The following is a 12,048-nucleotide window of genomic DNA, read 5'->3' as shown; positions in this document are numbered from 1 at the left end:
CGTCACCCCCGGCAACCAAATTTTAATTTGATTTTATATGTTTTAAGGTTTAATTTGTTTTAATTGCCGGGTTCTTAGTGTCCCCCTCCCCTTTTATAGGGGGCACTTGTAAAATATATGGTTTTAATGCCCCCCCAAAAAAAAAAATCCAAAAAAAACCCCACAAAAAAAACCCAAAATAAACATTTATTAGAAAAAGTGGCAGTTAAGTGTCTGGAGTGTCCCCCAGATCGGGGGGGCACTTGATCTACTGTCTATTTTGTTCCCCCCCCCCCAAAAGAGTTGTAGGACCTTGCTTATCGGGTACTTGGCCTGGAGGGTGGTGCACAGAGCAGTCCTGTGCAATAAATTTTTAAGTCGCTTGCAATTTCTGCGGTCTGGAAGAGTCCGTGTTCCACGTTTTTATCGAATGTACGAGGTTGCAGCCCCTGTTCCATTATTTAAAGGGGCTGCTCCTCAATTTCTGGTTGCACTTCAGTCCCACACTCCTGATCTTCGGGCACCCTGTGCGGAGGGGAGCGGGTAGGTCCGAGGGCCTCCTCGTAGGACTGCTCCTGGGCACGGCCAAGGGTGCCATCAGCCGGTCCAGGCAGCGGGCGGTCGTTCAGCCTGACTGCCTGCCTCTCTTCCGCGCTTACATCCGGGCCAGGGTGTCCTTAGAGATGGAGCACGCGGTGTCCACCAGAGGTGGGCGCCGGAGAGACTGGAGTGCATTGTCACCCCCGGCAACCAAATTATTATTTGATTTTATATGTTTTAAAGTTTAATTTGTTTTAATTGCCGGGTTTTTAGTGTCCCCCTCCCTTTTTATAGGGGGCACTTGTATATATATCTCTGGTTTTACTGCCCAAAAAAACCCCACAAAAAAAACACACAAAAAAACAAAAAAAAAACAAAAACCAAGGGCATGTGAAAAGTGTTTACAGTGTCCCCCAGATCGTGGGGCACTTGACTTAAATGTTTAATTTTGTCCTATCAAAAGAGTTGTAGGACCTTGCTTGTGCGCAAATTGGCTGCTGCATTTCCCACATTACAACAGTGACTACACTTCAAAAAGTACTTCATTGGCTGTGAAGCGTTTTGGGATGTCCTGAGGTTGTGAAAAAGCGCTATATAAATGCAAGTTTTCCCCCTTTTAGATCAGTCCTAATTATTAGGAGTGTGCAAACTTTTTTAAACAGTGGATTATCTCCCTCCTTCCCTCAGCATGGCTGAAGCACCTGAACACAATGGTTTTTAACTGCCTTCCTGAGTCAACCTTACGGAAGCAAGGGACTAACAAAACAGTTAAACTAAATGTCAACAAACAATTATTTTCACACAGTTACACACACACACACCTTCCGCGACCGGTGGGCACCGCAGGGACTGGTGTGCATCGTCGGCACGGCTGGCAACATGAATTTGTTAAATTTGCGATTTTTAAAAATTCGTTGTGCCAAAGGGGGAACCTTTGTTAAGATGTTTATGGGGGGTTGATGATTGAATCCATATCGTTTTAATTAGAAGAGAGACACACAGAACACTTACTGACTACACGCTCTCCTTTTCCTCCTCCCAGCCCGTCACCGCGCCTGTCCAATCAACTGCCGGCTACACGTCATGCCAGCCCAGGCGCAGCCAATGGGAGCGCAGCTTGAAAGGAGGTGCAGCGAGCTGCCGTATGTCAGAAGCCGTCGCGAACAAGCACCGTGTCAGAAGAATCTCTCTCGCTCTCTTCCCCCCCTTTTTAAAGGAAATACGCCTATATATCTATATATATATAAAAAAGAGCGTCGCCTCAGACAGGAATTACTCCCGCTTTCCAGTGCGCATCCGTTGCAGCGGTTATGCGAGGCGCATGCGCAAGGTGCTTCCTCGCTGCGCAGGCCTAGCAGAGTCTCTTCCCGAGCTTTGGCGGCCGCGAGTGTTCCAGTAGTTCGCCCTGTGACCGTGAGATGAATTACACAACCGTGTGTCTCACGGAGGATGACGACGACGACGAGCAGCCAGGGAAGCCCAGTGAAAACCTACGATTACCTGCTGAAATTCTTGCTGGTCGGAGACAGCGATGTGGGGAAGGGAGAGATCCTGGAGAGTTTGCAGGATGGAGCCAGCGAGTCCCCCTACGCCTACAGCAACGGTAAGGGGATCCCGTCAGCTAAATTGATTTTTAGGCACAAACACCGCAGCCTGCGCCAGTTGCAATCCCGAGTGCAGAAAGTTGAATGCGTAACCCGGGCATTTAAAAAAACATTTTATTTGTTGAAAAACGGTCTCTCTTGCATGCTTAAGTTGGATGTAGTCAATAAAATATTTCCACGACACCATCAGGATGAAATATGCAACACGGTTAATGCGTGTCCCCTTTTATTATTTTTGGAAGCTGCACTAGAGTGTAAACATCATGAATATGCTCAAAGCGATCGTTGTGAACATCTTTATTTTGTGGCCATCGATGTCACCTGATTTAATTTCACTGTACTTCATTTGAGATTGTAAATCATAACTTATTGCTGAAATAATTTTAACTCCGATGTGAGCTATTTCCTTACAGGAAAGCTTGTCATATTTATAAAGTTTCATTATCAAATATCTTGAAATTGTGTGACATCCTGACATGGAAGTGCTAGGAATACCACATTCTAATGCAGTAGCCATGGACTTTAAAAATGATCTACTTCAGAGCTTGCAACCTTTTTTGTTTTGAAATTAGGTGGTACCTTTATAAAATGAAAGTTACTAATCCAGCTTGAATGTGCTGAATCAAATTTATTGTATTCTCTGTTACTGTGTTGTGCGTATGCCTTAGTGTGACAGCTAGTTTATCATCTCTATTTTTGTTTAAAGCTAAGCAGTCACTTAGAATTGTTTCTGGCATATAACTGATTCACAATTTTATCAGAGTGGTTTTAAAATCTCCCTACCTACTTTTAACCTTTTGAAAGCAACATGCTTGAAAACTCACAGCATTGAATGCAGGCTGGATGAAATGGTGTACATTGTCAAAGTGGATGTTACTGCTGATTTACAAGAGACTCAGAAATTACATTCTGTTTTCTTGATTACTGCTACCTGTAGTTCCTGAATATTTTGCTGGTTATTGTAAAAGAATGATTGTTATACTAAAATTTGTTAAAATTGACACTGCATGTTATACTTGCTGATAGCAAATGAAATGTATTTTGTTTGTAATTGTCACCATCATAACTCCAGATTGGGATCAATCAGAATAAATTGCATACTGCATAAACAGACTCCTTTTTTAATATATAGAGAACTAGAATTGTAGTCTAGAAAGTAAGCAGCATATTGCAGGTTCAAAGTGTCGTGAGCTGTCGAAAAGGACTCCACGATTGACTTTCATACATGTGCCTCATGTCAAGTTGCCAAGTCACCTGCACATTTAGTATAAACAGACTCACTCTCATTAACATATTACATCTTTGTTCCTGCATAAGTCATTGCCCCCAAAGCAGTTTATTGTGAAACACCTTGTGATGTTTTGATGTACTAAGGTGTTGTTATAAATGCAAGTTTTTTTTTTAATTAGCTGACCTGAGATTTGTATTGTGGACAAATGTAAGTGTGGATTGGATATCTTAATTTGGTACAAATGTTATCAAATTAATTTGAATACTATAATTTTAGTACTGTTTGTACTTGTTTGATCCAATGAGACTTTGTATACATCTTAATAATTATGTGAGACAACTATTTTGAAACTACACCCTGACTTGCAACTGAGGATCGAATTGGGTTAGTCTGCTAGTAAATATGATTGGTATTACTCCTCGTATAAAATCAATTATGACGCACTTGTATTTTTTTTGTCGGCAAGTCGATGTTATGATCAGAACCACACATATTTTGATGTACACTGTGAATGGCAGTTATGCGCTGACAGGAACCGTCATTCGAGTAGGGCACCTTTTGTGTGGCATTGTACTTAACAGCTTGGTCAGAATGAACAATTTAACTAATTGAGACAATAAGTTCAAGCAATGGCACTTGTGTCCTTGGAGTTCTTAGTTGAGTTGTCTTGTGGGTGGGTGTCTTTTTTGGAAGAGTAGTTTTATTTTAGTTTTGAATTAGTGTTTAAAATTTCTTGTGAAATATTTGATTTAGTGTAATAATAACAAGTTGTATTTATATAGTGTTTATAAAACTCATAAAAAGTGGGTTCCTGCTATCATTGGCTCTATGCTAGGTCAGATCTTGTATTTATATAGTGTATTTAACATAGTGAAATGTCCCAAGGTGCTTCACAGAAGTATTATGAAAAATAAAATTTGATATCGAGCCACATAAGGAGAAATTGGGGCAGGTGATCAAAAGCTTGGTCAAATAGGTAGGTTTTAAGGAGCGTCTTGAAGGAGGAAAGAGGCGGAGAGGTTTAGGTAGAGAGTTTGGGGCCTAGGCAACAGAAGGCACGGCCACCAATGGTTGAGCGATTTTATAAATAGGAATGTTCAAGAGGGAAGAATTGGAGGAGTGTTGACCTCTCTTTGGGGGGGGGAGGCGGCGGCGTTTGTGGGATTGGAGAGTACAGATTATGGAGATAGGGAGGGGCGAGGTCACAGAGGCATTTGAAAATAAGGATGAGAATTTTGAAATGGAGGCGTTTCTTAACCGGAAGCCAATGTAGGTCAACGAGCACAGCGGTGATAGACCATGTACAACAGACACCTCAAGACGCTGGAGAAATATCACCAACGATGTCTCCGCAAGATCCTACAAATCCCCTGGGAGGACAGGCGCACCAACATCAGCGTTCTCGTCCAGGCCAACATCCCCAGCATTGAAGCACTGACCACACTTGATCAGCTCCGCTGGGCAGGCCACATAGTTCGCATGCCAGACACGAGACTCCCAAAGCAAGTGCTCTATTCTGAGCTCCTTCACGGCAAACGAGCCAAAGGTGGGCAGCGGCATCGTTACAAGGACACCTTCAAAGCCTCCCTGATAAAGTGCGACATCCCCACTGACACCTGGGAGTCCCTGGCCCAAGACCGCCCTAAGTGGAGGAAGTGCATCTGAGAGGGCGCTGAGCAGCTCGAGTCTCGACGCCGAAAGCATGCAGAAATCAAGAGCATGTGGCAAACCAGTCCCTCCCACCCCTTCCCTCAACGACTATCTGGCCCACCTGTGGCTCTCGTATTAGACTGTTCAGTCACCAAAGAACTCACTTCAGGAGTGGAAGCAAGTCTTCCTCGATTCCGAGGGACTGCCTATGATGATGATGATGAGTGAGTGGGACTTGGTGCGAGTTAGGATATTGGCAGCCTGGTTTTGGATCACCTCTAGTTTACATAGGGTAGAATGTGGGAATATATATAATGTGATGAAAGCAGGCTAATCCTATTCGATCTTCAGTTGCAAGTCAGGGTGTAGTTTCATAAATATTTGCCCCATAATTATGAAGATGTATGTAATTTTCCCCTACACCAACAGACACAAGTCCTATATTGTGTGTTAAATGTACATACGTGCTCGTGACCTGTAATTATCCCATGATAACAATGGAGATTATAGCTAGATAAATTGCACATTCTGAACAATATACAGGTTACATACATATCAGCAGTTTTTCAAAAGTATTTATTTTTTTATATCTATATCTATCTATCCAACACGATTGAGGTATTTTAAGTGATGTAAAATAAATGGGAATTGGTCCATACAGTAATTATTATAATCCAAGTATTTCAGGCAGCAGCAAACTCTCATATCACTTGCTTTTTAGCAATCATATGCAATTTCTGCCTTAGCTTTACCATTCCAATTTATATTTTACCACTGTCTAGTTATCAACAAAAAATTGAGTTTTTGTCATGTGGGATTAGATTTTGAGTGACTGAGTTTTAATGTAAAATGTGGTCCCTGGTGGGAAAATATAATGGGTTTTACCAAGCTAGTGTTTATCATCACCAACTTCCTCACCTCGGTAGGCAATTTCCGTTTGATAGGTACCTGCTGTCTCAAAAGTTTTTAAAACATTGTTTATAACAAACTTTTTTGAAATTAAAAGTTTTTACAATCTTAAATGTATCAATTTATGACCATAATTGTACGGTCACAAATGGGTGAGCCTGCAGTACTCTACTATCAGAAGTGCTGTCCTTCGGATGAGGCATTAAACCAAGGCCTGACTGCCCCCTTAGGTGGATGTAAAAGATACACTGGCACTATTCGAGGAAGAGCAGGGGTGTTCTCCCCGGCTGGCCAATATTTATCCCTCAACCAACATCATTAAAACAGATTATGTGGTCATTATCACGTTGCTGTTTGTGGGACCTTGCTGTGCACAAATTGGCTGCCGCATTTCCTACATTACAACCGTGACTACACATCAAAAGTACGTCATTGGCTGTGAAGTGCTTTGGGATGCCGAGGTTGTGAAAGGTGCTATATAAATGCAAATCTTAATTTTTGCTTGAGTTTTTCTGTGGAAAACCCCTGCATTCAGCTGGCTTGGAGTTTTTAAGATGGTGGCTATGATCTAAAATGTGTCTCTTTCTGTTTTTATATATTATATATTTGCAGTTTCTCTTTCCAGCTAGTGAAATCTGCCTGTTTATTACTCTATTGCATGGGAGGGAGAAAAAAAGATGTCTGCATTGAAAAATTATAGCCTCGCACCCAATTCCTGTCTATCGAAAATCCTTCCGTTCCTGATGTTGTTTGATACTAATGTCCAAATGTTTTTTGATCAAACCACTTCAATATATTCATCAATGTAGTTATTTGAAATTAAAATTTACCTTTCAATTTAATTGCTTGTTTGTTCACTATAAACAGAATACATGAGCTGTGAAATAAGATCTGTATCCTATTCATACCACTATCTATAACTCAGTTGTAGCTTAATTGCTTTCCTCAAGTTAAACTCCCAACTGCTAAGTCATTGGCCTTTCTTTCACCACAATACATCTGTAGCCATTCATTTGCTCAACCACTCCCTCGCGTCCACCCTTTATAACTTTGTTCCTAACAAAATCTTTACTCTCGCTTATCCTGATCATTTCAACAACAACTTGTATTTATATAGTGCCTTTAACATAGAAACATTCCAAGGCACTTCACAGGAGAGTTATCGAACACAATTTTACACTGTGCCACATAGAGATATTTAAATATGTGACCAAAAACTTGTTTAAAGAAGTAGATTTTAAGGGAGGAGAGTATTTTTCAGAGCCTCGGAGCCCGGGCAGCTGAAGGCATGGTCACCAGGAGGTGGAGCAGTTAAAATCGGGGATATGAAAGGGGTCAGAATTGGAAGAGTGCAGAGATCTCGGAGGGTTGATGGAAGTTAGGAGAGAGGGTGGGGCGAGGCGAGGCTATGGAGGACTTTGAAAACAAGGATGACCATTTTAAATTTGAGGTGTTACTGAAACAGGCGCCAATGTAGCATTGATGAGGGTTTGAGCAGCAGATGAGCTGGGGCAGGGTCAGAGACGGGCAATGTTACAGAGGTGGAAGTAGGCTTGATGATAGGAGTGGATATGTGCTTAGAAGCTCATCTTTGGGTCAAATAGGCCACCAAGATTGTGAACAGTCTGGTTCAGACTCAGACGGTGACCAGGGAGAGGTTTGGAGTCGGTGGCCCACACGTGGTAATGGAAGTGCCCCATGCAACTTCTATCTTGAGAATCTATCCTCCTCTGGCCTGTCTCCATCACCCATTTGAACTTCCTCTGCTTCCATTCCCATCATGCCCTCCCCTTTTCTGCTCTCTTTCCACTTCCCCACCCTTTCTCTGCCTTCGCCACCCCCATCTCTTTCATGATGCTGTTTGGCCTACAGAGTGCTCTTAGTATTGACATCCTGTGGGCAATGCTACAGGAGATCAACTAGATAGAAAAGCTAGAAATACACCAGGCCAAGCAATACCTAAAAATAGAAAATACAGGTTTAACATTTCAGATGTATGCACTTGATCAAAACTGTATGCACCCAGAAAATTAATTTATTTTTACTGTACAGATGCTGACCTGTGTATTTCCAGCATTTTGTGCTTTTATTTCAGATTCCTAGCATTTGCAGTTTTCCCCTTTTTTTATTTTCTTATTGATTCTCATTATGAAATTCTGAATCAATTGATTTTGCTTGCATGCTCTTGAAGGGTCAAATTATATTACAAGATTTAGCAAAGCAATTTGAAAAGAAACATTAGTTGCATTTATATACACCATTGTGTTTATAGGACTAAAAATTAGTATATCATTTCTTCGTTGGACCCTTTTTGTTTGACTTTACTTCCATTATACAGTATATGAAAAGAAAAATTGAATACTGGGCATCTGAAATAAAAAACAATGTAAAGCAGGCCTTCTAGCATTCAAAGAGAGTGGACCTGGCCAGTGTTACAGGTTGAGACCTTTTATCAGAATCCGGGGTTTCAAATAGAAATAGTAACCTATTCTGTTTTAGATGCTGATGGACCCAATATGTGCTTCCAGCTTTTTCAGTTTGTTCCTTTCCCATTTAGTGTCCTGATATAAATAACCACATGATGCAGAGCTTACTAGAAAAAATGGCCACAATTGTACTAGTAATGCAAGACACAAACTATGATTAACACCACAAGCTGTAAAAGTATAAATATAAAATCTGTGATTTTTAGTTGGATGCCTAAACTACTCGCAACTATTTGTTCTTGCTAATCATCAGGTCCCATAACGTGCTACAGCCTTGATAGCGATTCCCACTAATTCTCTAATGCTGCATTTTGTTAGTTTTCCAAATTGTGCTAACTGCAAATTTGATAGAAAGTAACAAATAATAGATTTAACGTGTATAATTTTTAAAAATTCATTTGGCCATGTTTCCAGCTACACAGCTCAAGTTGTACTTGTGGCTTTTATCTTCGAGTGGAAATATCCCTGTCTACAGGAAAATCTGCCCCAATTAAACCAGATCATTGGGCAGTAGAGGTTTGTGGGAAAATTTGGATGCAATCTGAGGGAATTTTGTTCAATAATCTGCAGGTCATTGTGTGTTTTCAACAAACCTCTGTAGCCTAGCCTTTTATCAGAATAATTTAACGACCAAAATCAAACATTAAAAGGTAATTGTTTTCATGGTATTTTTTTATTTGCTAAATATACAGTAAGATGATAAACTGCATTAATTTGTACACTTTGTTTGACGTAATCACACTGAAAATAACATAGCTCTTTGCTCACTAATGATGGAGACAATCCCCAAGACACTTATCATTAAAGAGGGAGTTAGAAATCCGGCAGTTTATCTGATCATCCTGTTTCTTTTAGTTTTTCTTCCATAGTGAATGAATGTCTTTTAAATTTTCATTTTAATCCATGGAATTGACTTGGAAGAGTTTGGTATGATGGTGTGAAGATCAAAATGTATCGGCACAACAGATTTTTTTGCTATAGTTTTTATATAATGATCATAACTCTGCTATTTCGTGTAGCTCGGTTTAGTAGTTTGACAATTGTCTGCAAAAGTAAGTATTTGCAAGCGGCCAAGATGATATTCAAGCTATTATCAAAGTGGAGTGTTGATACAGAGCTTAGATATTGTCATTCAGTATTCTTTTTCACCACTTGCGCATATACTATTGTGCAATGACATAATAAATCATCCTGCCAAGAAGGGGAAAATTCAGTGAGACGTATGCAGAGTCCTGCTGTGTTCAGAATAGCAGTATGTTTTGAGAACCTACGCAGATTGGCTCAGTGAACAGCTGGGGTATCTTTGTAGTGTACTGCTGTGATTTAAAAGTATTTAATTACATGACTGTCCTGATCTCACTTTTTTTTTTGTGTTTGCATCACTAATTATACACATCATGGACTTCTGCCTATTGGATAAATTCTCCTAACTTGAACAGTAAAAAAAATTCAACGCAGCATTGTGGTTCAAATATAAACTAGTAATCTATATATAGTCTTTGTAATATATTGTAGCTACTCGCTGGAACGCTTCTACATTGAATAATAGGCTTTGTTTGCTGATGGCTCCTAAACTCCTCCTTCTATAGCTGTCTATACAGATGAATATGCATCAAACGGGTTCATTTTGGCACTCTGGCGATGTTTGTTTGTTTAATTTCCAATTGAGGGGGAAAAGTGCTGTGTCAGAAGATGGGCTTTCTGTACTCTTCTTCATGACAGTTCAAAGTGGAACCACGAACAAAATAGCTTTCATAGTCTCTGTTTCCTCTTTTTGAATTGTTAAGAGCAATATCCGACTCTAGATGTTCCTCGTTGTCAATACAAATACTGGTCACTTGGCCGTTGTGAATTCTTAACTTTGCATAGTAACCTCATTGTGCGATCCTCTTTTATCTTTTTTTATTTTCAGAAACCTAATTATTTGTAAGTGCCAATGCTAAATATTACACTGAGTTACTATTTGTAATGTTCACTTCCTTTGTTTTTAATTTGAATAATTGTGACTGTTACTGCTAAAAATTAGTACTGTAGTATATTTGGATAAAATGGATGGATTGAAAATAGCTGACTTTTGATTGAAAATCTTCAGCATTTCTCTTGAGACCATGGAGCCCAATCTTTGCCTTGGGGAAATGCTGCTTAATAGGTTTGGCACAAAAGGAGAGTTTTCATTACAGCTTCAAAAGGTTTTACAAAACTACGGTCTAGACTAAAGGACTGAGACAAATGTCTCATCTGGCAGATTGAAGCCTTTTGGCACTCTGGGATCTGGTCACCTCTTCATGAAACATAAGCTCCAAATAATTGAGATTTGATATTGTAATCCTACTCAAGTAGGTATACATAATAGGAACATCTGGCCCATGCATTAGCTTGTTTTGAGAACTTTACATTTTCCGTAGTATTTTCTTTCACTATCCTTTTCCATGCATATTCATTTGGTCTAGCAGATTGTTTGCAATATTTCAGCTTATCTGGTATTTTGAGGTTTCTGAATTTTAGAATTGGGTGTTCTGGAAATCTAGGTTTAAACCATTTTGAGCATAAAGAAAAGTGAATCTAGTGTACTGCATTTTTTAGCATGAGCTTGTTTTGACTTTACAATAGCAAGAATGTTCATTGTAATAGAAAGCAAAAGGCTACTTCAGATACTTCTATTTATTTTTGTATGATACATAAAGCTCTATTATTAGATTATTTTCATCCTTCCCATTTTGCATCTATTGACCAAGTCAGTGAATTGGTTTATGATCTCATCAGAGCACCTCCGATTCCATGTGTAGCGCACCTTGTCCGATGTAATTTGACACTACCAGTTTCAAAGCAATGTGAGCTGGGAATACTGAGTAAACCAGAGTCCATGCTCTTGTGTGAATGGGAGTGGGGGGTGGGGAGCAGATCACTGTGTACAGGTGTATTTACACTTCTGTACACTATTAATTGGCATCCAGAAATATGGGTGAAATTTTATTCATTCAACTTGGAGTTGGCCATTTTAATGCTTTTACTGGTTAGTTACATAGCCGATGTTGTGAAGCTTAATTGGCAAGAATCCACCCCTGAAGGTTCTTTGACAGCAACTGCATAAACCTGAATGAAAACTTGTTCGATGTGCAAGAGGGAATGCGTGATAAACTTGCTGCCATTACGTTTGTACTACTGTATTTACAGATTATGGATTTTTCCAGCACAGTTTGCCCAAAAATTGCGTAACCCATGCAAAAGATCACAATTTTAGCTGTACTAATCCAACCGTATTAATTCTGCTGTATTAATCAAACAAAAAGCAGGACAAATCCACTCCAGCCAATTACTGTCCACTCTCAATCATCAGCAAAGTGATGGAAAGGGTCGTCGACATTATTATCAAGCGGCACCTGCTCACCAATGCTCAGTTTGAGTTACGCCGGGACCATTACAGCCTTGGACCAATGATGGACAAAAGAGGTGAGAATGACTGCCCTTGACATCAAAGCAACATTTGAATAAGTGTGGCATCAAGGAGCCCTAGTAAAATTGATGTAAATGGGAATCAGGGGAAAACTCACCACTGGCTGGAACCGTACCTTGCACAAAGGAAGGTGGTGGTTGGAGGCCAATCATTGCTGTGGGAATTCCTCAGGGCCATATCCTAGGCCCAACCATC

The 12,048-nt window shown here is 40.1% G+C and overlaps 1 protein-coding gene across 2 annotated transcripts in view; it reads left to right on the top strand.

Moving 5' to 3' along the window:
• The first annotated feature begins 1,641 nt into the window (after nt 1-1,641).
• The window catches only part of LOC139281171 (ras-related protein Rab-40C), a 109,370-nt gene continuing 98,963 nt past the window's right edge, over nt 1,642-12,048 (top strand). For both annotated transcript variants that reach the window (XM_070901195.1, XM_070901194.1), the window contains exon 1: nt 1,642-2,122. In XM_070901195.1, the coding sequence (XP_070757296.1) occupies nt 1,938-2,122 (185 nt within the window). In that variant the 5' untranslated portion in view covers nt 1,642-1,937. The remainder of the gene's footprint in view (nt 2,123-12,048) is intronic.

This window comes from Pristiophorus japonicus, chromosome 15, assembly GCF_044704955.1.
Source record: "Pristiophorus japonicus isolate sPriJap1 chromosome 15, sPriJap1.hap1, whole genome shotgun sequence".
NCBI classification, from domain to species: Eukaryota; Metazoa; Chordata; class Chondrichthyes; family Pristiophoridae; genus Pristiophorus; species Pristiophorus japonicus.
The sequence above is the reverse complement of the archived record's forward strand: the minus strand, read 5'-3'. Positions and strand labels throughout refer to the sequence as shown.